This window comes from Dipteris shenzhenensis, chromosome 21 (assembly GCF_047967505.1).
Source record: "Dipteris shenzhenensis isolate YYH24624 ecotype China chromosome 21, Dip_SZ_1.0, whole genome shotgun sequence".
In the NCBI taxonomy this organism is placed as follows: Eukaryota; Viridiplantae; Streptophyta; class Polypodiopsida; order Gleicheniales; family Dipteridaceae; genus Dipteris; species Dipteris shenzhenensis.
The window spans coordinates 52,693,756-52,721,282 of record NC_141616.1 but is presented as its reverse complement, the minus strand read 5'-3'; the positions used below and the strand labels follow the sequence as shown (position 1 = coordinate 52,721,282).

General features: G+C 39.8%; 1 protein-coding gene across 1 annotated transcript; it reads right to left on the bottom strand.

Annotated features, from left to right (window-relative positions):
- Nucleotides 1-3,800: 3,800 nt before the first annotated feature.
- Nucleotides 3,801-5,460, bottom strand: LOC147889057 (putative isoprenylcysteine alpha-carbonyl methylesterase ICMEL1). Its single transcript, XM_087392406.1, has 4 exons — nt 4,967-5,460; nt 4,684-4,855; nt 4,471-4,585; nt 3,801-4,369 (listed from the first exon to the last, which is right to left on the bottom strand). The coding sequence occupies exons 1-4, from the start codon at nt 5,392-5,394 to the stop codon at nt 3,801-3,803; spliced, it is 1,284 nt and encodes a 427-aa protein (XP_087248532.1). The 5' UTR covers nt 5,395-5,460.
- Between the last annotated feature and the right edge of the window lie 22,067 nt (nt 5,461-27,527).

Genomic DNA, 27,527 nt, shown 5'->3' with positions numbered 1-27,527 from the left:
TCACCCAAAGCCCTAGCACTTATATAGTGCATCATTTTAGATATTTCTTTCCTCCATATTCCTTGGGGAGATGCTACCAGTGGTGCATTTACTGTAGGTACAACAATACTTGGTAATGCATCCCATATTTTTTCAATGATAAGCAATAAATTCCTGAGCAAGCATGCAAGGTACTCCAAGGCATCCCAACTAGCTCATCACAAACAACCTCAAAGACAAAATGTAGGAGGAAGAAGACCTTTCCAAGAAACTGAGCATTATAGGCATCAATAGGTAGCTCACAAACTCTAAGCACTTCACAAGCTCCTTATTATAGGGAATCCATCCTGCGAAGAACGAGAATGGTCACTAACCATTTTCTCAATGCTCATGCATTATATGCACATGTAGCTTCAAATCTCCATTTGTTCATATTGTGGGTATTCACACTCATGCACTAATACTCTTTTGACTTCAAATGCAAAAGGGTTGTAATAATTCACCCAACTTGTATTGGTGACTTCTTGTATTACAACGCTTAATCAAAACAAGGTGGAATATCTAGTAGAGGTAAACTATTTAATTTTGTTAGTAATATCGTGTGGGGAGGTACCTATCCTTGGCTGCATGGATATGCCTATAGTAGCATTGACCTCATTGTGTTTGTGGGAGATGGCATAAGTCACAACGCAGATGCAAAGTCCAATGTTGCAAGTGAAGGCCGTGAACATTCAAGATAAGGTTGAGCATAATCATGTTGTGCAAGTGAAGGCCTTGAACTTTCAAGACAAGGTTTAGAATAACCATGCTATGCTTAAAAAAACTTCAAGGGACTCATGTTAAACCTTAGGTTGAATATCAATCTCTCTCTCTCTCTCTCTCTCTCTCTCTCTCTCTCTCTCTCTCTCTCTCTCTCTCTCTGATGTGCATGTGTGCATGTATGTGTGTGCGCATGCGTGCACGTGTGTGTGCGTGGGTGGGTGGGTGGAAGACGTTACAAGAGCGAGCTAGCAAGCAGTTGCAACTGATCCAAGATGGAGGCGGGAAGAAAATACACAAGAAGCAAGACCATGACATGGAGACGCTAGGCTCTAGAACAAGTAGCCGAGTCACGTAGAGAATCTGGCCAACCTTACCACAAACTCTTTGTACACCTTAAGAGGCAACACAAAAGTCATGCACAATCCATCCCATCGCTAGATCCCAAATTGTGGAAGTCCGAAGGTAGAGGCATGGAGACAAAGGCAATGCAGGTAGGAAAGTATGGCTAGGAGAATGGAGAGCAAAGAAGAAGGTGCCATGCCTACAATATTGGATGCCGTGGGAATTGAGATTGGATGCCTTCGGAATCGAGACCTTGGAGATCGTGGATGAGTTAAATATGCATTGCCATAGCAAAGGGTCGGATTACATGCATCACAAGTTTGTAGCAAAACAAACTTGGGACTCAAACCTATCCTAGACAGGTCTGACTACTCGTTCTAGGAATGCAAACATATGTGTGCATGTGTCTTCAAGCCTTCTTGTATACACACACTTATATGCATATATTCATGGGTAGGTTGGGGCAAACTTATCCTCCAATTTCCCCAATCTTCTAATAAAAGGGCTAACAACATCCACTTAAAGATCAAAACTAGCCTTTGATTTTCCAATGATAGCATAGATATAACAATAAATTATATTGACAAATATATCGAATTTATTTGCTACCTTTTGATCAATGCTTTCACTTTTATAAAAAAGTTATTTCATATGTAATTTTAATGAAAAAATCCATAAAAAATGGTGCAAATGGTAGTAGTGACATATCATCAATTGCTTATGCTTCCAAGAAAATAGAATCTAATGTTAACTAGTGAAAGCAAATTGCATCTCTATCTTTGTAGCTAAATCATCAATCAGTTATGCTTCCAAGCAAATTTGATGTATAATTTATTAGACAAGGCAAATTAGATATGAAAGACAGTATCTTGTAGACAAATATATGATGGTCACTAAACCTCAAGATTATTCCCCATTTACTCAAGACGAAGTATCCTTCAATTCTTAAGTTTGCCTAGTTTTTATCTAGCCATGCTAGATGGGAATGTTCAAAGCTGACTCAAGGATACACAAAGTACCCCACTAAAACACTGCTACAAAAGGTAAAAGAAGCTACCAATGGATGACATATGTCCAGGGAAAGTTGCTACAAATCTCAAAGAAGCTTACCAATGCATTCAATCATATATTTTCTTCACTAAGTAGTGTTTTACAACCACATATCTCTACATAAGTAAAATATCAAGGGCTTGTGCATTTGTTTATCAAAATCTTGGAATAAATGATGACAAGATGACTATTGAAATTTTGTACAACATGCTTTAAATTGAATTAGCATGAGACCCCAAGACAATGACATGCTAAGTCCATACTAGGAGACATCCAATTTTAATGCAACATCTCTCTTAAGGTGATCAAATCCCATGCATAAACCATATCATGGTATGTGCTTACATGGATTCCCCTTGTCACATGTGAGCTCCATGAAGCCAATTTTCCAATTGTACAAATATACAAGCACACGAAAAAGCCAAAAGAGTGGTGCTAAGATGGGAAATGCCTTGCAAGCTAAATCACATGAACTTTTGAAAGGTGCCCATTGATGCAAAAAGCTCCCCTTGGTGTGTTCACTTTAAGTAGGTCCTCATATAAGATTTGATGGAAAAGAAAGCTTTACATTATACATCCCTCTAAGGAGTCAATGGGTCAAATGCAAAGTTGATACTCAAGATCCCAAAATAGAGTAGTGACTTAGCTCAATTTGTTATTATTGTTCATGTTAAAAATTTTATGCAAATATTTGGTTTCACCTTTGTCATGTCTACTTAAGATGCCTATGAAATATGAGAATCTTATATCCACTTTGGAAAACCTTTCTAATCTAACACTTGAAGGTGTAATATCTTCACCAATGGAAGTCGAGAAAAGATTATAAGTAACATCTCAATTACAAAGGAAGAAGCTTTGATTGCAATTAAGACAAAGCTCATGAGGGAGTTCAACGAGAAAAATTAAAGTGCCACAATTGTGATAAGATGGGTCAATTTACTAGACAATTCTATAATAAGAAAGAATACATAGCTTAATCTGAAATGATGGTGGAAAATGCACTACATATGCGAAGATCACTTGCTTTGAAGATACACTGCATTGTGTACACATGGTTAAGGAGTTTGGACCACATGATAGGTGAAAGCATCTTTGGCATTTGGCTTAATCCATGTATACGCATGGACCCAACTACATGTCTACAAGTCATAAGAAAGCAAGGTCTAGAAGCGATGGGGTCAAAAATGTAAAATGTGATCTCGTTTTATAGAATTTCCAATGATTGGTAGTCTACATTTTTATCCATAGAGTGCTATGTGAGAGGATGAGAGTCCATGTAAGGTGAGAGAAGTTGAATGGATCAAAGTGCTTCCGAGTGACTAGGATGGATTAAGATATAGTGGGTGACAAATGTGAGCATATGGAGTCCAAGAGACTATAAGCATGTACTTGGTTTGTGTAGTTAAGTGAGAATCTTGAACTTTTAGTGCGCATTCTCTTCTCTTCGTCTCAATCTTTTTCTTGCAAATTGTGAAACATTGCCCCTCTTAGGCCCTCCTCAAGGCCTTTCTCTCATTCCCACCACCCTCAAAACTTGAAGCTTTCCTTACTTTTTATTACTTCTCACCTATACACCTCCACTATTTTTTGGTTAAGTAGGGGTGACATACAAAAAGGGAAGGGGAACGTCCTGATACATTTTTTGAAATATTAACTCCCCTCAAACTTTAAGCTTTCCTAGGAGTAAGAGCGGCTATTCTGAGGACTTCCTGCGAGAGAGAGGTGAATTCAACAGCCGCTCCATCCAGAATCACAAAATCGCCATGCAGCAAATGCTCATACAAGACCACCCTCGACTCAAAACCTAGCTTCAGCAGCACATCGTTCAAAGCCAGGGAGGTATTGGGGGGCACCACAGTGTCGCTCCTGCTACAGAATAAAATACAGCTCGGGAAGCCGAATTGGCTTTTGTTAGCAGCATCAACCTCATCACCATGAAGAACGTCTTCTGCAGCACAATGGAGATCTTCCTTTTGCTCCACCAGAGATCTCAACAATCTAACAGGAGACATGGCCTCCAGATGCGTCGGACCACCCATAGCTGGTGTCATGCAGGACATTGAATCCACACCGCGTTTCATCTCGTATTTCAAGTGTTCCGCGATGTCATACACACCAGAAAGCCCGATGAAGTTGCAAGGTTGCCGGAGATCGGCCGCTTCCTCTGTCCTGCCGGTAGCAGCTTCCCGTTTCCTGCGCAGACGCTCCCATACCACCATTGCAACCAAGTGTCCACCTGCATCAGACACCCAGCTTATGTCCTGTATCAGCACGTTGGCTCACATGAAAACTCTTGCGCTCAATCGCCAATCTCAGATAGCTCAGTTTTGAGCTTACCGGCTGAGTGCCCCATCAGCGTGACTCTGCTAGGATTGCCACCGTAGTGTGCAACATTGTCGAAGACCCAGGACAGGGCCTTTGACACTTCCGTCACTTGCTCGGAAGCCAGAACCTGTCGAAATGGCCATTCCTCGAATCACCAGATTTCGCTTACGGGCTTCGCTCACAAAATTGAGATGGCGTATAGGAAGATGGGTCGGCTCACATTACCTTTGGAAACAAGGTGTATTGGATGACGACTGTCACAATGCCGGAGTCTGCAAGACAAGCCCCGACATTGGCGAACAACTCCTTGTTGCCGCTTGCCCATATCCCTCCGTGCACGAACATGATCACCGGCCTTTGGCCCGGCGAACTCTCCAGGGGCACGTACACATCAAGCCTGTTCCAATGAAGCTAATCAACACAAGAAAGATGCAAAAAAGCCGACATTACGAGCTCAGATCTGAAGGGGAGAAGGGCGCAATTCATCAAGGCGGACTAGATCACTCACAGGTTCCTTTCCGCGTGGCCATAACGGATGTTCCGAGCGACGGCAGCCCTGTGCCAGTGACATTGGCGTCGGCCGCGGGGGGCACGGCTCTGAGAGGTAATGAGAAGCTCACCCGTTTGATCCAAGTGACAAGGGGGATGGGAGGGCAGGACGGAATAGACAAGGTAGGAGCGGGAAGCCAAGGGGAGGATGGCGGCGATGCCGAGGAGCTCTTTGCCAAAGAGGTAAGCGAGGGAGAGGGCGAGGCGAGCTTTGTGCCAGAGGCCGGGGGTGGAATGGATGTGGGAGGCGGCGCCAGAGAGGGCGAGGAGGACAAGGGAGAGCGTCATGGCGATGTAGTTTTGAGAACAAGAGCAAGAGCAACGTTGTAGCTCACCACAAACACAGAGAGCAGCAGGAATCAGGAGTAAGAGCAGCGAATTCCACATTCATGATAGAAGCAGATTTTATCAGTAACAAAGCACAGCATCAGGAGCAAGAATGGATGCATCCCAAGCTCAACCAGGGCATGGCTTTGCTTTTTTTGACTCTCCATTATCCACATTCAACGTTCACTGGCCTTCCCTCTTTTCTCTCTCTCTCTCTCTCTCTCTCTCGCGTGTTTTTGGATTTCGCAACTTTTACAAGGTCTTTTCGCTTGCTAATTAGGTGCTCTCAGCTCTCGATCCTAATCGGGCCTTACCTCGTGGATTTGATGACATGTCTCGTGGATGCCTCCATAGAACACCTGTCTCAAAACGAAAAATCATGGGTCTTCCACTTATATCAAAACACGTCTCTCAAAACCAACAAGGTGAATGATATATCTATCATTCATTAGACCTACTTGTGCGTGAGTGAAATGCCTAGAGTTTAGAGAGAGAGTAAAATTGGAGGCCCCACGTGAAAAGGAAGAAGGAGATTAAGAGGAGTAAATGCAAATGGCCCAAAAGTCATAAGAGGGGACCCCAAATCATCAATACTATGTGCCAAATTTCAAAGCAACCAATGGGAATTTAGAACACCCAAAATAACAATCATTTACCCAACTAGGGCACCAACCACAAATTAACAAGTAACAAAGCACAAATAATAACAACAATTTTATTTTTCCCATCTCAAACTCACAACCTTCACTAAGGCCTTCCCATGGCAGGCCAAAAATCATGAGACTCCCATGGGTACTGGTTAAACTACGCACCCACAAAACATTGGAGTAATACTTACACATGTACATCTTACAAACTTTTGATTTTAGAGTTAATTTGCACTACAAGAGAAGAACTGGAGAGAGAGAATTAGGATCCTAATCTATTTCTCATTTTACTTCGATAGCCACTTTTTCTCGAGTCCCTCACCATGGACTAAACTCTTTTCTAGGGATCGAAATGCATGGGATGATGACATGTGTCCTTATTCCCACCTCCTGACCACATAACATGCAATCATGTGTATACTCTCACCTAGCCCATCCCTAGTTCTTTTGACTTAGCACATGGTGGGTCTAAGACCCTTATGGGGCTTATGTCATGGTGGAGAAAATGAGGGGAAATAGTTATTTCCCTTGGTCCCATGCACTTTAAAATGCACAAAGGAGAAAATGAGGGGAAATAGTTATTTCCCTTGGTACATGTGCACTTTAAAATGCACAAAGGAAACAGGGCGAAGGAAAAGACACTCCTATTCCCCCTAGTGTTGAGAACCATTGATTTGACACTTTCATAGATCCCTCTCTAATCTATGTTGACATTTTTTTATAGCTATCTCCCTCTTTTCCTATTGACCCATTATGTTATCTATTTAAGAAAAACGTTTGAATAAGCTCTTCCAAGGGAAAAACATCCAGAGTAACCATCCCTCTTCAATCTCGTTCCCCTCCTTGCCCATAAAAGCACCACCCTTCTTGCCCTTACCAGTGCACCTCCCTCCCTCCCCTGCTTCAACCAGTAATACAAGGTAGCTCAGACCCTCCCTACCCTTACTAGTGCACCTCCCTTCCTTACCTCCTTTAGGGGACCCAACCAATGCTACTTCTAAGTCTATGCACACCCTCTTTCTTGTCTATGTGAGTGTCATGTGTGTGAATTTAAAAATAAAAGTAAAAATTTAAACTGCAATGATGCCTTGTTGCAAAGCCATGATAAGCTTCTTAGAGCATGATGTGGAGTAGCTCCAACAAAAAAGATTTGAAGGCAAAAAAAAAGAGACTTGAAATGAGAGAAGGGGAGAGCGGAGCATAGCCATGGAAAGGGAGGGGAGAGTGGAGAATAGGCATGAAAAGGGAGGAGAGGAGGTAGGTCAAAAGGGGGATGTCCATTTAAGTCTAGAAGGGGCCCATTAATAAAAAGAGGGGGTAGGTGGACTCAATGGGCAAGTGAGTATACCAATGCATTCCTCACACTTGATCACATCTCACCATGAGAACCATCATAGAGGAGGCCAAATTCCAAAACATACTTTCACTTCCCAAATATCCCCACCATTTAAGAGGATAAAAAATGGGCATGGCATCTGCCTGAGCAAATGCTAGCAAAGCCAAGGTAATTCTATGTTGTAGCAAGCCACGTGGGTGAGTTGGGGGGAGGGGGGGGGGGGGGCAACAAGAGATTGGTGTAAGATTTGTAATTGATATAGAGCAAGGACGAATGGTTATGTAAAAAATGCAGTAGAGCCAAAATTCTATGTCGACATGGCTTAGTTAATTTTGGATATCTGTTTGATGAGTTTGTAAAGTGGTGATGGGTTCCTATAGATTCCCTTACCTTCCTTCCTCTACAATGAGGCACCCTATTTTACGAAACATCCTGACCATTTTCCAACAAACTTCTCTATGATGGTTTTTCTAGATTTTTATACCAAGGTACTTCTAGGCTTAGGGACTATAGGGTACATGGGCATTAGGTTCCCCTCTTGGGAGATGAGCTTTATCTTCCTTCACCAACAAGAAGAAGAGACCTCATATCCTCTCTCTCTCTCTCTCTCTCTCTCTCTCTCTCTCGCACGGTGATGGATGAAAGAAAGCGTATTGTCCTAGACAGTAGCAGGGTGTACCTTAAAGGTACCCCCTTTTATGTCAGTGAGGACCGCACCCCAAAATAGCAAGAAGCAAGAAGAAAACAATATGAAGAATGGTTGGCAAGACAAGGCAAAACACCTCCCTCTTAGGAGGACACTAAATAGGGATGCGAGACCCATGGGACATATACATCTTTGCAAGTAATGTTCTGGAACTATAGAGGTTTCCCTTGGAATAAGAGAGTTAGTATTAATGCTTTGATACAGGGAGTAGATATAGTTTTTTTGGGAGAAACATGGGAAAGCGAGATATGTCAAATCCCAGAAATACCAGGATATGTTGTGCACACAGTGTACAAAAAACAAATCAGAAAGAGAGGTCAAGGAGGAGTAGCATGCATGATCCAAGAACACTTAGCAGAAAAAATCAGCATGTACAGAGCTAATAAATACAAGAGGTTTATATGGCTGACTTGAATTTGGTGATTGCCCCCTCTTCCTTGCAGGATGCTATATACCTCACCATTAATCCCCTTTCTATGCCCAAAATGGAACAGATTCAAGTGAGGCATTTGAATCACCATGCCTAGATATTGTAGAATTGAAAGAACTAGGCAAGGTAATAGTCATGGGAGACCTCAATTTGAGAATTGGATAGTTGCAATTTCAACCTATCATGCACGATGAATTGGACAAAGAAGATGCAATTGAAATAGATGCCTTATGGCACTGGACTTCAGAAGATGATACTATCAATGCACAAGGAAGAGCACTCCGGTGTATGATGAATGGACTGTACATGCCAGTTTTGAATGGGGTGCAACTCTTTCCAAGGACTAACAAGATGACATGTTTCTCCACCAGGGGGGGACACAGTGCCCTAGTCATTGCTCTACATGCCTTGGCACATGTCAATGCTCTACACAATGTCCTAGACTATGCCTTGGCACATGTCAATGCTCTACATGACAAAAAAACTTTCAGGATAGGAGAAAAATATCCTAAGTCAGACCATCTCCCAATATGGATGACTCTTGCTATCCACATTGAAACAGAAGTGCAAAAATTTGCAACCAATTCTAGAGGCTTATGAATAAATCAAGACAAGCAAAAAGAATATGCCATCACACTGGATGCAAGGCTAAATGCAATGGCAATCACACCTACATGGGAAGCCCTCAGAGAAGCTGTCCTTAACACTGCAACACAAATTTTTGGAGCCATTCCTCAATACAGAAAGAAGATGCATAAAGGGCTATCATGTAAGAAATGGTATAATGATGAATGCTAGAAACTACGCAATGAGCTGAAACACATTTCTGATGCAAAGCTCTACAGATAGAAGGAGAAGCAATGCAATGCCCTCACAAGGAAGAAAAAAAGAAATTACATTTTGGAAAGGGTAAAATCTGATTTGCTCACCTTCATCAAGAATCCTAGAAAGGGGTGGAAACGCATTAAGAGCCCGAAGAAAAAGGTCATGGAAAATATCTCAAATGAGGAAATGCTTGAGTATGTTATCAGACTCTACAACCATGCCAATGCAACAGAAATGAGAAATGAAGAAATGTCATATGCCTTAGTCAACCCTTTCACTTTTGAAGACATTGAAGCTGGGCTGAAAAAGATGGCAAATGGAAAGGCCTCTGACCACATGCACATGTGTGCTAAACTCTTAAAATGGACAGAAGATAGGGCACAACAATGGGTATCACACATGACAAATGCTCTACACCATGGCTTTCCACTTCATTGGCAAGAGAATTGGGTTTAGTCCCTATTTAAAGGGGGAGACAAAAATTCAGTCACTAACTACAGAACTATAATGGTCAGCTCCACACTAGCTAAACTTTTTAGCATAGTGCTTGAAGCAAAAATTAGCACTTGGGCCGAAGAGACCAAGAAGAGGGCCATTGGACAAGTAGGCTTCCGTAAAGAGCATAGGACTGCAGATCATCTGGTCACATTAAGAGTACTTATGGATGAAAGCAGACTAAAAGAAAAACTCTTTTGTGCTGTTTTGTAGATTTTAAGAAGGAATTTGATACAACTCTGAGAGGGGGCCTATGGAAAAGAATGCAAGACCTCGAAGTCCCCTTGGCATTAAGGGTAGGCATCTCCCGAATATACAAGAAAGTACTATGCAGACTAAAACAAGAGCATGCACTATCAGCTGCATTTCAAAATAATATGGGGCTCTCTCACCTACACTATTTGGAATCTGTTGTGACAAGTTAGAAGAACTCATAAATGAATTTGCACAGCAGGAGAAGGGATACAAGGACCCAAGCTTGGGCTATGGACAATACTGTTGCTTCTATATGCAAATGATGTGGTTCTTTTCGCCTATGACCCTGATTCAATCATGCATCAAGTACTACAGACACTTCAGGCCTTCAGCAATGAAACTGGGCTGCAAGTTAATGTCACCAAAACCAAAATGATGGCAATATGCACCACCCAACTTGAACATCCTCCTGTTATCAGCTTTGAGGGGCAATCCATTGAATATGTTAATACCTTTAAATACTTGGGAATTGACATACTAGCAGACCACAATGTTGGGGAACATACTATCACTTCGAAAATGGTTATAGGCACACTGACACCCAGAACTAGAAGATCCTGAATATGTTGTTTGATGCATATGTAGTTCAAACAGTGCTATATGGAGTAGAAGTATGGGGAGGCAGCATCTCTCCATCCACATGGAATGAGATTGAAAAAATGCAAAAAGCATTCCTACGACAACATCTAGGAGTCAAGGCTACTACCCCTTACTCATTGCTCCTATTGGAAACGGGTAGGAGGCCAATTAAGTTTCATGCACTGATCAGAGTGATGTAGCATGTAGTGGATGTGCAACAAATGCCAAGAGACATTACCAAACAGAGCATGGACAGCAAGTATGAAACTTCAAAAAACCCATAAAAGCAAGATCATTTGTACAGGATGGGGGACAAACATAAGGAAATTGTTCAACAGATGGAAAGTGGAATCAAACATGTCTATGCCACCTGAAAAGGTTAATCTACAAGAATTCTAGTTGTCCTTACTATGCTCAATGGTTGACAGTAGAAAAGAAGATAAAGTTAGAATACTGCCCAGATCAAATGAACCCCCTATGCTAGTCATCATTCATGACATCACATGCCTCTACTGAGTCATACATCAGCACTCCCATCCCTCTTCTCTATCACAAGAATATTGCCAGATTCCGCACATGATCACACACCTTGGAAATAGAGAAAGGAGCTTGGCTGCATTTGCAACAAAATGCTAGAGTTTGCAGATTCTATGATTCACAGACAGTCGAGACAGAGGCACATGTAGCCCTACAATGCACCAAATGTATTACACATATCACGGACGACTACCACAATAGATACTGGTAGACACCACTCAGCACTCATCAAATCTCACCATTGCCCCTCTGACAGCATTGGGATCTTTTGTCACCTATCTTTTTTTGTACCATCAAGAACTTGAAAATTCTTGACCCCTCCACATCAAAGGAGATTTTTGTACTGATGATTAGGTCCCATGGGTCATTTTTGACCCGTGAGAATGATAATAAATTATACTTCTCCCCCCCCCCCCTCTCTCTCTCTCTCTCTCTTCATCTCTGTCTCTCTTCTTTTGAGATTCTAGTCCCTCAAGATGAATTTGACTCTAAATGGAAGAGTTGCTTAACCAACAATAGTCGTAGGTAAGGAATTGAAGCCTTGGAGTGACTCCAACCCATTGTAGAGAGTTCGGGTCCTTTGACATGACCCTCCATGATATCAATATACTTTTTGGCTTGAGGGAGGATGAGGAGCTAGCTAGGCATTGTGTGTGGTTTTGATGCTAACACCAATGTCAAAGATCTTGCAAAGCAAGAGATGAAACAATTTCTTATCACAACATTGCCAACATTGAAGGATGGATATCCCTTGACCTATGAAGTGTTGTTGAATACATCACCTAGTGAAGAAGCTTCAACCTCTCACAAAGGATAGAATATAAATGAGAGATCTATCTATATTCAAGGAGAGCAAGGCACAAAATAAGATGCTGATGTGGTGATAAACAATGGCACATCCCCTCTTTAGTTTCTATTTCGAGTCTCAAGAAATCTTGCAATCTAATGCTTGAACTATTGCAAGATGCCTTTGATGTACATGAATTTTCATTTTGGAGGGCCGCATTTGTAGCTTCATCAATCGAGATCACTACATTGTTCATATACTTATAGGCATCATGGTGGTGTTCCACAACAAATTTTTGACAATGTGGGATGTGGAGCTTTTGAAGTGTAAGGCCCTATCATGAGTGAGTGGGCATTTTGTCATTCCTCAGAATGCTGACAAAGTTTGTTTGATCCACTACTTGGCTACTACCTAATGCATTATCTCAAACATTCAAGTCATGGCACTCCGAGAAATAGTTATTGGAAAACAAACCTACACTTGTCTATAGCATAGCTAAGCTAAAACAACGTGTAGATAAGCAATGTGTAGATAAACCTTTCCATAGCCATTTCTTTATCATCATGAAAAGAATATCATCTTTATGTTGGCACATAACACGTGCAATGAGTATGGGGGGTCCCAAGCGCCTCCCCCTAACCATGCAAAGGGCCTCTCTCTCCTCCCCAAAAATCATGGGAGGGACGAGAGAGAGAGAGGTTCAAAAGGGCCAATATATCCAAGCCCCCCAAGGGGGCACATATGTATATAGGATTACTCTCAAGCCTTTTAGCAACATGTCAAATGCGTGCGAGCCATCTCCAACAAACCACAAACCAAACGAGGGGTGAAGGCCACCACCTCCAACACCCTCGTATGGACAAATCCCAAGGCAACAAACCAATGTGGGGCTGACCAAACCTGGTCACAACCAAACACAAGGCTGGATCAATCTCAACAAAGGCCAGCCCACCAAACGCCACGAGTGGCTGTCGCCAGAGCCCAAGGGAGGTACAAACACGTGGAGTTGGTGCTGCCATCATTGATCACACATAGTAAGAGTCACACTTTATAGCCATTACTGACGGATCGCAACATCCCCACCGGCCTAATCCAGAAGATCTGCCAGAGCCACCACGAGCCATCGTAGCAGCCCGCGAGTGCACAGGTCCGCAATTCTTCCCTGCTCTGATACCATGTTGGTGTAGAACACACCACATGTGCACTGGGTATAGGGGGGTCCCAAGCCCCACCTCCTAGTCATGCAAAGGGCCTCTCTCTCCTCCCAAAAAATCCCGAGAGGGATGAGATGTAGGAACCTTGCAGTGAGCACCAAGTGTCAATTGGGTAGCACCAATGCAAGGGTTCCACTCCCCATCCTATAGCCAAGTTGTAACCTCTGTCTCTCCCAAAAGGTCCTGGGAGGGATGAGAGAGAGGGTTTCTACCACCTGATATATCCAAGGCCCATTCAATCCCCCACTTTGCTTATGGGATTAGTCATCAAGCGCCTCCATGAGCCCTTTGCCAATTAACCATTTGAGCCACACAAGGGGACACCTAAGGGGTTAGCCCATATCAAACACTTTAGCCACCCCCACCCTAAAAGTATTAAACAATATTTTGTCATCATTAAACACTAACTTCTCAACATCACTCAAATCCTTGCGCAAATTATATTTATGTCCATTGATTAGACTTTGGGAGCTTACTAATAGAGAACTTGGTATGTAACATAACATTCATTCCCATTATGCGTTTCTCATAAGTACAAGCTGTGAAAAGGGTTTGCTTTATCAATTGAAGGGTTTCTTCCCATCTAATAGGGATCAGACAATAAGACCCAGGAAATTTTGGCATAACCATAAGCGGTTCTCTCTAGCTCCCTTCAATATTTATAGCAGGTCACTCCAATTCTGATATTTATGTAACACATCACTCCTACTTTTGGATAGTTGGGAAACTACATGCATAGATCATCCTAGTTAATATAACAAGCTAGTCATTATAGAAACCTTAATGCTAGCACTCTTTGCTAGCCATTACCATAGGTATCCCTTCCAGTTGTAGCTAGAGTTTCATCAAGGATGACAATGGTTTTTAAGAAAAAATAAAAAAACCCTTGACAATATCAAGCATCAACATAATAATGTTAGATTGCTTCTAACAATGACACACATGTATGCATGTATAAGTACATGCCTAATCATTTCAAGAATTCTCAATTCCTTTGATGAGCAAGTACTCAAGCTACTACAAATTTTAAGTTGAAATCCAAATGCTTGGCAACATTAGACATTAGCACATTGCAAGTTTACTCTTAACCATTGCAAAAAATATATTGTGTACAATTAACCACCACCAAGGTAGTCATAGTTATGCTAGCTTTTCTCTTTCAAATTTGAGTACTAATTAGGCATGGAATATTTCAAATGAATAAGCTTTAAGAGCATAACTTTCAAAAACCTCTCCAAATTTCAACGAGTTTCAAGCTTCTTTTTTAATTAGCTTGTGTTTGCTATTATGACCAATGCACGAATACGAGTGCAACATCATTTTTGGATGTTCGAAACCTTTAAGGACATAACGTCTCATGAAACCCATCTGGGTCATTTTTTGTCTTAGTGCAGCCATTTCTAGGATTTTCATAAGCCATCCCCTTTTGCATACAACTAGTCATTTGGCAACCATGTTGGCTCACCTTTCTACTAGCTTAGAAGGGTAGCTATGGCTACCATGATATCCATTAGTGGTCATCCTTTCTAGAATTTTGCTAAACATTAGCGTGCATTTATAGGCGAATTCAACATCAATCAATTGTTTGATTCACGAATGGGCATTTATCTTTTCAAGGGTCAAGTTATCTTACACTTGACTTTATTATAGGCCCCTCTCAAACTAGGTTTAATGAGTATTTTCAAATACGAGACTCCATTCCTATATTGATGAAAAATATTTATAAAAAAATCTTAAGTCTCCATTTCTATATTGATGAAAAGTTTTTTTTTTTTAAACTCACACTCTGAGTTTGATGTATTATACCTTAAATACTTGATCAACCTACAAAAATTTGCTCAGCATGCTTTCATCATTACATTGGGAGGTCTGGACTATCCCACTTCAGGAGCAAGCATACCATTTCCTTCTGCCAATAGTAAGTGTCATTTCTTGTATCAATGAAAAGGGCTAAGAAAAATTTATGTTCTCTTTTGCATTTATCAAAAAAATTTGCAAGTGCAAAGGTTGCCAAGATAAAGAGACAATTTCTTTCTTTCCTCAAGTTATCTTATCACATCTTGAATTTCACCCTCTTACCAATATTTATTAAAAAGTACTATCTCTGTCACACTCTAGTGGAGGGTCTTCTTGCTTGCATCCCTTGGAAAGGCTACCAATAAAGAAAGTGGTGAAAGGGAGAGAGAGGGGAAATGAGAGAAGAGACTTAACTACTCATAAAAGATGGAGTTATGGATTTGGTAAGCTCCTTCATGCTATCTCCAATCTCACAATGTGGAGAAAGAGGGGGGGGGGGATCTTCTTCCCATGCCATATGGCCACTCGGACTAAGTGAATAGGTCTATGTTTTCCTAATCAAAGGTTCTATTCTAAACTAAGGGTTTTCCTTCAAATTGAAAGACCCATTGATTATCCATTCAGGTGGAATTATATTAATTATCAATGGTTCCCATTTCTCATAATTGTGTCCATTGCGAAGCTGTGGTTTTTGGTCTCCCAAAGCCCTGGCACATGTTTAGGGAAATATTAAACAAACCTTTTTCCCTCTAGCATTTGGCTAGGATTTTACTAAATAGCCTTTGTGAGCATATAGCTCTTTAATAACAAATCCTTTGTCCTTACTAGGGCTATGGCCATCATCTACCTTTCCCTAGGATATAGCCATTGCATGTCCTAACATGGATCATGCCTTACTTATGCAATATGAGGAACTAAAGCTTACATATCACTCTTCTCATTCTCTATACCTATTTAACACATATTGAAGCTTTGTATTATCAACTATCCATCATCGCATGTCATAGCAATAGTCTCATTGTGCCCATACTAGTTGCATATAGTCCTTATGCTAGCGACTCAATGGATTGAATATGCTTGATCCAAGTTGCATTATAGTAACCTTGATTCATAGCTCTCATACTAGCCACTCAATCCATTAAAATTTTTTGATCCAAGTTGCATTATACTAACCTTGATCCATGCTCAAGATTTGCATATTGAGTCCATGTGTAAGGGTAAATGAACCCTTACTAGCACATGCATCTTGCCCCAGATACTGCGATTTGCTTCAGAGGAGTCTCGCGTTGATTGCGAATTGTCCCATAATGTCAAAGTAAATTGCAATTTCATCCAGTTTGGGTTTTCAGTGGTATCAGAGTGTGGTTTTGCTACTTTCCTTAGGAGCAACAGTCCACAGATTCGGCAAGTACGGTTATGGAACATACACATAGCACAACCTGAAAGATTATGGCGCACAATTTTTTGAACCAAAGACTTAAATATGGAAAAGTTTCCATGATGTTTGAATACTCTAAATTAAGGAAAGGTAAGAAATAAGTAGATTCAAAGACATATCATGGAATTCAAATCTGCCTACATGTTCCATGGTGTGATGGACAACAAAAATCAACAAATTATCCTATATCCATGCAATTTGAAGGGTATGGACATGAATCTATTCATTCAATACAAACATACATATTTTGGTACATGTGATTCTCTAGAGTACACATTTTGGGAGAATATTTAAGAAGATAAGATGATGATATAGTTGTTGCAAAATTTGTATTCAATTAAATATAGCTACACAGTGCCCCACTAGGAGCAGTGGAGCAAAATTTACATTGGGCATGGGTAGGGCCATACAAAATCAAAAAATGCTTCAATAATGGGACCATCACCCTAAGAAACCTAGAAGGAAATGAACTACTGAAGTGAATCAATGGAATGAAAATTAAATTTTTTTTGCCAAAGATGAAATGTGTTTAGGTAGAAATGATCAAGGTAGTCATAAAGTGCCATTTCATGGGAAATAATCTAAAAGACTTGTTACACATCAAATCAAGATTAACAAGGCAATTAAATGGGATCATGATAAGTGGAAGAACAAAATGGGTCAAAACATCCCAAAAAAGAACAATCTTAAACGGCCATGAATCTGAGTGGGAGGACCTAATGATGGAAAGGAGAGGGTGGAAAGAGGATAGTAATTTGACAGCTACTAGACTATTGGGGCAATGAACCCCAGATGCCCTATAAATAAATCCTCTCAGCAAATTGAGCTCAATTTTCTCATTCAATATATAAGCAACCAGACGTCCCTAGAATCAAATTTTGTAGCTCTCACCCCTGAAAACAAGTGGTGTCAAACTAACCCTAAAGTGAAAGAGCAAGAAGAGTAGCAAAGGGACCACCTCAAAAAGGTGAAGCCTGAGTACACATGTATCCAATGTCTTTAGTTGGATTTGTTCATACACCAATTTGAAAAGATGTCATTTGCTTGCTTGTTACATACCCTTTCCCCTGCAACCATGGATCTTTGTTCAAGAATTCATCCTAGTCAATTAAGGTGGTAGGATTGGTAGAATCATAATTCGTATTAGGCAATTAGAAAACCTTTTCCTCCTCTACTTCGTGATTTTGATAGTGAACCCATTGGCTTGGAAGGTATTTGTTCGACATCATTGGAATCGATTACCTCTATGGTGTTGCCCTAGTCAAAGGCCTCATTCTATGGCAATTCATGAAAGTTGTTAATGCTAGTCAAATGGAGCCAATTGTCACTATTGGGATTGTAGTCATATTAATCTTCGTAGGTTGCAGATTCATAGATTTGAGACCAGGACCTGATGCCAAAAGCTCCTTAATTCTACCTTCTAAAACCAAAATTTTCATCAACACTATCATCCTTGGAGTATTTGACCTAGAAAGTCAGATCCTAGTGTGAATTTTAAGAGCCTACAATCTAGAAGATTAATATGACTATGGTTTAGTTAATGGGGGTTGTACCATGTTATAAGGAAGCATTAGTACAACATCTATAGGAGAAGGGTGAGATGACATGACATCAGCCCTTTTAGAGCAAGAATAAGAAGAATTCAATTTTTGAGCTACCTAAATTGGGGTAGATAACAAAATGAGTCATGCCTATCAAGTCTAATTTGAGCAGGAATGCAATGGGGTACTCCCAAAATCTACCATCCACATTGGGTGTTACAAACATGGAACCAACCTCATTTTCAATCAAATGATTGACCAACAAGAAGTCAAACCCATTACGGTATTGTGGGGGTTAAAATTTCAAGTAGTAAGAATGACCTTTCCCATTATTTTCATTGTTTTAAGATGAAATATATTCTTGGAGCATATTTGATATCATTGGGATGACCATTCTTCAACTAGGCTAAGACCAAGCACAATTGGGCTACTTATGAGATTGCAATACAAGAAATAAAAAGAACAAAAAGATGCAAGTTCTCATAGTGGGGTCATTAATAGGATTGTATGGCCCCTATATGTAGAAGGATTGAATTGTCTTGAAAGGATTGAGGATGATGAGGAGCATGTGATTTTGCAATAGAATCCATGGTGCTGCCAATTTGTTTTGTGTTTGCCTCGATTTCTAGATTACACTTGATGGTGAGACTATGAAAGTGGTATCGATGGATATTTCATGCATAAGAGTGTGTCATTAACTCCATATGTATGTGTAAATGATATTAATAATAGTGGAGCTTCCTTTCGCATTTATGAAGATGTTTTGAAGGTGATTCAAAAGTCATGGGGAAAATGTTCCTACTCATGCAGGGTTGACTCTTAAATGTAGTTGTCAAGTCAATGTTATGACTTCAACACCTATGATGTCCAGTTTTTTTAGAATGATGGTAATAATACGGGATTGTTTTCATTTTAGGAGTGATTCTTGTATTTTGGTCATGCAATAATGTGTATGCCACCTTTGTATTGGTGGCATTATCTAATAGTGGAAATGCCACTTCTACATATATTAGATATTCTTGTTAAAAAACATGCCAAACACCCCAATTATTGCCAAAATACAAGTTCACATCCCCAAAGCCAAATCCTTCATTATTATGAACATCATTCTAACAAAATGAACACCATCAAATATAAAATGGCATTGAAGGCAAAATTCTTGGACCAACAACTAGTACAAGTCCACCCTACACAAGTAACATTTGGCAATGATGAATCCATTACCTACAAATCTTCAATACCATTGTAAAGGAAAACCACAAGCTATCAATCTGTGTAGTAACATTTGGCATTGATGAATCCATCACCTACAAATCTTCAATACCATTGCACATCTAGGAACTCAATTTGTTCTTACCTAATAATTGCCTTTTAAATTTGGAAGATAGAACAAAACCCTTGGATGTGAGAACATCATGGAGAGTATTGAGATGACAGACGTGCTCTTTAGTGGATTCGTATATGTACACCAAGCATAAATCATAAACTATCAAAAGATAGAATCCATAAATTTTTGGAATTCTATCTGTGCTATTTTAAAACCCAAAGGCATGACATTCCATTGGTAGAATCTCTGTCAAACCTCAAATCTTGTCTTATTGGCAGCCTTGAGGAGCAATACTAATCTCCCAAAAGCCCCAACTTCAAGTCACAGTTGGAGAAGAGTTCAGCTTTATGTAATCTTCTTCATGAGATATTCCTTATTTACAATAGGATAAGAGATAGAGATGAGGCATTTGTTAATGGGCTTGTAGTTAATGATAAGTTGCTTCTTGCCTTCCTTCTATTTAGAATGCTTACTGACATAGAAAGCCGCTGCTACTCATTCAAGGTGATATTTTTCAATCAATTTCATATTTAGGAGTTCATCCAGCTCTTGCTCGTAGAGAAGATGATCTTTTTTAGTAAAACCATAAGGACTTGCAACTTGGTGCTTAAAATGTATTTAAAGGCCAAGTGGTTTCATCATTACATTCTTTTATGGTGCGGGTGTTGCAAGTATTGAAGTAAGGAGTAGGAAGGTCACTTGGTAGTGAGGAGCTCTTAGAGGAGGCTGCACCAATATCAATAAAAATTGGTTGCCAAGGTTGGTGTCGATATGGATAGTTCATAAAAAAGGTACCATCATTATTAGAGTTTGAAAAATACATGTTAGCAATAAAAACAAAATAGCCATTTTTGTCATAGTAATAACACTTGGGAGAGTCGCCAAATTGTTTATAGAATGGTTGCCGATGGATATTACACTCAAGGTGGTAGAAACAAAGACTTCACCATCTAAGTCTATGAAGCTCAGGAAAATCTTGGCAACTTTCACAGGAGCATTTAGAGTTCCTTATGCCAAAGCACATAGAGTTTGGTTAGCCTTGGAAGGCCAAAAAATTTTAGTACTAATAAATTGATCCCAAACTAAAGAGGAGATGCCAACTTTCTTTAAAGTTTTTAAAAGTAGCTATCCTGTGCATTGATAGTTGAGGTACACCTGAACCATTTGGAAACGATTCACAGAAGAAAATTCATCCATAGATTTTTGGACCTCTTGAGGCACATTGTTTACATTGATAAAATTTGCGCTTCTTTTGGGGAAATCACAAAAGCACCAATGTTATATGGACGGCATATAGATATGATATTTGGCTGAAAAGTCTCAGAATAAGACCAGCCCTTTATACTAGCTATTGTACATGGGTATTATAATCTTTAAGTTGAGATAGGTCACGAAGCTTAGGTGCAAAAAATTCATTCAAAGCTTTTGTTCCATCATCAATCAATGTGGGTATGAGCTGATTATAACTCTGTTGCCATTAGCTCCTTTTATGATGCTTTTTTTTGACGCATGTTACTTAGTTTTTGGACAAGAAGCTTTCCATTGATATTACAGCCAAAAAGTCATAACGTCTATATTTTTGTCCATATTAGCATCAATATTAGCATTGTCTGTTGTAGGTAACATCAATATTTCAATCAAAAAAGCCTCTGGATAAACACACAGTGTAAAAAAAAGTGTTGAGATTTATCCTTGTTAAACCTTGCAAAATTCAAATAAAATTGAAATGTTTTCACATTGCAACATATACTAGATCAATGTTGTTCTCCATTTCTTAATCAATTGATGCTCATCAATGTTGTTCTCCATGGCCAAGTCTTGCACATCTTCAGCATCTACATCGAGGTCTCCCAACTCAATATCTAAGAAACCCTCAAAGGAGATCAAACTATCTTCGCTTCTCAGAACTCTGGTAGAAGGGGTGTTGGAAGCGCTAGCTTCCAACCCATCTATTTCTTGCTCTTCCATTTCATTCTCTACTTCCACATCTTGAAATACATGTCAAATTCTAGGTGCAAGTTGAATCACAAACCACCACTGGTTGTCCACTCGATCAAGTTGAAAGACCACCTAAAACAAAATTCCATGATATGTTCACACAATCTTTGATGAAGTTGAATGGCAACGTGTGGGTAGCACAAATGTGTCGCTAAGGTCATCCTAATTTTTCATTGATTCAATGGCAAAAATCCACTTAGATCCTTCCTGACCATAGCTTGAGCACTTCTGCAGATGACTTTGAACCATTTCACATCAAATATAAATACTTAGAATTTCCTAAACTTTACTTGCAAAATATCTTATATGGTTCTAACATAATCCATTTCGCCTATGATGAGGTTTGTATCCCTCGTACTAGCTCTACCCTCTTGCGAAAAATTGGCCATGACTCCTCGATCAAACGTGTCATGCCTTACATCAATTTTCTCTACTCAATAATGATTACCATATGCCCACATTGCATTCAACACAAACGGTACTACAAAGGTAATGGATTCTTGTTGGCTTATGCAAAAAGGTTATAGATGAATGTAAATTAAAAAAAAATGATTACATATCTTTAGATCACAACCTCGAGCAATATTCCTTCTCCCTGTCTGTCACAATCTCCCCTCTTCAACTAGTAGCTTCAAGAGCATCTTCCAACCAATCAATGGTGCATTTAGGTGGAATGTCTGACAACTCCAGGGGATGCTTCTTACCACTATTGGCCCTTTGCCAAGCTTTTTTATCCTACTGTCTTTTAGCTCTTGCTTCTTTATATTTTTTGAGCCACTTCTCCATTTCTCCACAATTGTAAAGACAAAAGGTGTTCACTTTTTGTTACAAGGCGATACTCATTTTCTTCTGGTTTCCATTCACTTGTCCTATCTCTCCTACAACACGTAGGTCATCGCTATCATCCCAAAGTCAAGGCATGTTTAGCATGAGCTGTATAAGAAACTCCCTAATGTAAAACATTGACTCTTGCACCAGCCAGCCTTCTACCATGCTTCCCTCTGGTCTTGCTTTTTGTCTTACATACCCTTTCAACATCTTCATAAATCATTCCAAGAAAAACATCCATCGGCTATGCAAAGTGCCTCCCTATGCCATTTCATCTACCAAATGCATGCGCAAATACAATTGGATGTCCATGATACTCATTGGAAATGGGTAAAGAGCATCGACAAAAGTTACATCTTGCATTATAATAGGCAGAAGAGAATTGAGGGGAATAGAAATTTGGTACCTGAGCAATCATGCAACCTACGATAATCATGCATGGTCCACATTCGAATGCCTTTCACTCAAAAATGACGTTGACCCAAAGGCTTTGAAATGTCATAAACTTGCATGCCATTCTATAATATTTGCAACTCGTCCACAAAGGGACTAGATATACATCCATCTTTTTCACCTTGTGCTTGCCTGAGTGCTAACATCAAATACCCCTTCTTTATGGTCATCCAAGGAGGAGTAATTATATTGTGACTACTATTGGCCACATGGACCACGATGTGGACTAATGTCCAAAGGGATTAACACCATCCATAGCCAGCCCAAGACACAAATGATGAGGCTCAAGCCCAAACTTTGGCCACCTCTTCTCTACGTGTCTCCAAGCCTTTCCATTTGGAGGGATCCTCAATATTCCATCCATCGAGTGGTTGCAAGAATGCCAATCTAGAAGTCCAGCTAACGATCCACAACAAAACAAGTGCACAATGCATGTTAGGATCGGCATGTGTCGTAGTACCTTTTTTGAAAACTAATCTCGTTGTGTTTCTCGTCAGTATCGAGATGCACGACATTGTGTATAGCTTATATTAGAGTGCTTGTATGTTCCTCTGTAAAGGATGCAATCATTGGGACATGCATGAATTGACTTGTAATCCATTCCTAATGATTCCAACATCTTGTTTGCATTCTTTCTTGAGTCATGGAAGTAGTATTTGGAGTAACGTGGAGGCTGGGACATTGACCCATTCAATGAATTTGAAGCAACAATTTGGAAGTACACACATGAAATTATAGTTTAGACTACATCAAAACTCTTACCGAAGAGGGGACCTAATGCTAGTGTCTGACCATCCATAATCTGCTTGTACATTCAAGATCAAATAATGGAGGCAAGAAGAGAATGGCTTGTCCCTTCATACAACATGGTGCTTGCCTCACCTCACAAGCTCTCCTCTTCAGGACTCATGTTATCCTCGCTATTCACTTTGACATCTTCATCTCTTTCATTTTGGGGTGAAGGAGCATCAAAGTAAGTGTTTATCATGTCCTACATTATTTTGGCCTCATTTAGGGCATCTTCCTCTTCGCTACTTCTATTATGTTGCTCTTCTAGCTCTCCGTCTTCCCTTAGAGTGTTTCAATATCCTTGGTTCAACATCGACTCGTGAGGACAATTATGCAATGCATGTGCTCTCAAACTTTCCAGAAAAATTTCATGTCCCTGCATGAAAATAATTTAGTTAATCATCTCACATAAGTCACATGCAAGCACAGAAAGTTAGTACATGAAATGAATTTAATGAATTCACTCATAAAAAAGCTTAAACCTGACTTCTACCTCATCGTTCAATTGTATCTCTAGCAAGGGTTGGAAGCCACCATATCTCTTTATGTGTGTTATTGATATGTTGCGTAATCTCCTTATTTGTCCTTTGCATCATGCACAATCACACCAGGCTTATTGATAAAGATTTGCTCTACTAGTCTCTTCTTCGGACTCTAATGAGCTTGAAGACATTTCAAAGATTACACATGATCATTAAAGCACCATAATCCATACATGAGAACAAAACATGCCAAAAAGTAAACCCATCTTGTTTAATATTTGACCATGCTCTATTTCGTTGATTATTTTGTGAAAAACATCTTGGAAAATACACTAGAGCGGATATTTATGTTGATATTTACGTCGAAAAAAGCGTCAAACATGTTCTCTATAGATAGGACCTTGCGCATTGGATTTTATAATCCAAAAAAAAAAAAAACTGTCACATGGAGCAAACGGAGGCTCCATAACATGTACTCATATAGTTGGATGCATAAAGCATAGCAATATGACAGTGCATTAGGATTATTTATGAACTAGAAGACCAGATGCATGGGCAAAAACATGAAAATGTTCATTTTTGACCATGCAAATTGGATCCGATGGCCATGATATTTTTCATGAGAATAAAGCTAGTTGATTTTAAGTCTCTTGCAAAGTATTGTGGCCATCGGGTCCCATTTGCATGATTAGAATACCACCAAGGCATTATTTTTAACCAAAAGAGGGGATGAAGGGATAAAAACATGGAAATATTTGTTATTGACCATGAAAATGGGATCTGATGGCCATGACATTAGGAAAAAGCCTCAAACTAGGGGATTTTAAGTCTCTTGCAAAGTATCGTGGCCATCGGGTCCCATTTGCATGACTAGAATACCACCGAAGCATTATTTTGTGGACCACGAGGGGATGCATGGGCAAAAACATGGAAATGTTCATTCTTGACCATGCAAATGGGGTCCGATGGCCATGATATTTTGCATGGGACTAAATCTAGGTTATTTAAAGTCCCTCCCAAAGTATGAATCCCATTTGCATGACTAGAATACCATCAAGGCATTATTTTGAACAAGAAGAGGGATGCATGGGCACATGGAAATGTTTGTTCTTGACCATGCAAAGGGTCTTCGATGGCCATGATATTTTTCACAAACCTCAATCTACATGATTTTAAGTCCCTTGAAAATTATCATGGCCATTAGGTTCCTTTTTCATGACAAATTTACCACCAAGGCATTGTTCTAAATTAGAAGAGGGCATGCATAGGAAAAGACATGGAAATGTTTGTTCTTGACCATGCAAGAGGGATTCAACGGCCATGATATTTTTCATGGGACTCAATATAGGTGATTTAAGTCTCTTTCAAAGTATCGTGGCCATTGGATCCCATTTTCATGGACTAGAATATCATTGAGGCATTTTTTTGAACCAAAAGAGGGGATGCATGGGGGAAAACCTAGAAGTGTTCATTCTTGACCATGACCATGGGATCCGATGGCCATAATATTTTTCATGAGCCTCAATCTATGTGATTTTAAGTCCCTTACAAAGTGTCATGGCCATCAAGTCGTGTTTTCATGACTAGAATGCCACCGAGGCATTATTCTGAACCAGAAGATGGGATGCATGGGCCAAAACACGGATATGTTCATTCTTGACCATGTAAATGGGATCCGATGATCCTGATATTTCACACGGTCATCAATATAGGTCATTTTAAATCCCTTGCAAAGTATTGTGGCTATAGATTCCCATTTTCATGAATAAAATGCTACCGAGGCATTATTTTGAACCATAAGAGGGAATGCATGGGCAAAAACATGGAAATGTTTGTTCTTGACCATGCAAATGAAATTCGATAGCCATGATATTTTTCACATGCCTCATATAGGTAATTTTAATTCTCTTGCAAAGTATCATGGCCATAGGGTCCCATTTGCATGACTAGAATACCACCGAGGAATTATTTTGAACCAGAAGAGGGGATGCATGGGCAAAAACATGAAAATGTTCGTTCTTGATCATGCAAATGGGATCCCATGGTCCTGATATTATGCACAGGAATCAATATAGGATATTTAAGTCTCTTGAAAAGTATCGTGGCCATCTATTCCCGTTTTCATGACTAGAATCCCACCCAGGCATTATTTTGAACCAAAAGAGGGAATGCATGGGCAAAAACATGGAAATGTTTATTCTTAACCATGCAAATGGAATCTAATGAGCATGATATTTTTCACATGCCTCGTCTAGGTAATTTTAAGTCCCTTGAAAATTATCATATCCATCGAGTCCCATTTGCATGATTAGAATACCACCGAGGTATTATTTTGAATCAGAAGAGGGGATGCATGGGCAAAAACATGGAAATGTTCATTCTTGACCATGCAAATGGGATTCGATGGTCATGATATTTTGCACAGGCATCAACCTAGGTGATTTTAATTCCCTTGCAAAGTAATGTGGTTATCAAGTCCCATTTGCATGACTAGAATACCATTGAGGCATTATTTTGATCTAGAAGAGGGGATGCATGGACAAAAACATGGAAATGTTTGTTCTTGACCATGCAAATGGGATCCGATGGTCGTTAAATTTTTCACAGAACTCAATGTATGTGATCTTAAGTCCCTCACAAAGTATCGTGTCCCATTTGCATGTCTATAATTCCACTGAGGCATTATTTTAAACTAAAAGAGGGGATGCATGGGCAAAAACACGAAAATGTTCATTCTTGACCATGCAAATGGGATCCAATGGCCATGATATTTTCCATAGGATTCAATATATGTTATTTTAAGTCCCTTGCAAAGTATCATGGCCATCGAGTTCCATTTGCATAACTAGAATACCACCGGTGCATTATTTTGAACTAGAAGAGGGGATGCATGAGCAAAAACATGGAAATGTTTGTTCTTAACCATGAAAATGGGATCTGATGGCCATGATGTTTTGTAGGAGACTCAATATAGGTGATTTTAAGTCCCTCATAAAGTATCATTGCCATTTGGTTCCATTTGCATGACTAGAATACCACCGGTGCATTATTATGAACCAAAAGAGGGGATGCATGAGCAAAAACATGAAAATGTTTTTTCATGACCATGCAAATTGAATACTGTGGTCATGATATTTTTCATGGGCCTCAATATAGGTAATTTTAAGTCCCTTGCAAAGTGTCGTGGCCATTAGGTCCCATTTGCACATTGACTAGAATACCAACGAGGCATTATTTTGAACCAGAAGAGGGGATGCATGGGCAAAAACATGGAAATGTTCGTTCTTGACCATGAAAATGGGATGCGATGGCCATGATAATTTTCATGATCTTCAATTTAGGTGATTTTGAGTCCCTCATAAATTTTGTGGCCATCAGATCCCATTTACATGACCAGAAGAGTACCGAGGCATTATTTTGATAAGTGGTTAACAAGTGATCATACGGATCCTTAAAATAACACATTTTCTTACATCAAAGGCAATAGTACCTAGCAATAATATTTGTATTGAGTTCTAGTCCATTATAGCACTACCATCTTGGACCTTATGCCAATAATGATTGAAATGACTATCAGTCATGCAAAGCCCTCTCCACTGTGAATTAGAGGATTGTTAACTTTTATCCCATTTTGTGAATGGATTTCGAACATGGCCATGGAAAACCGACATCTTGGACCCACAACATCTCGGTGCAATTAAAACCCTAAAACAATGCCCATAGGTTTTA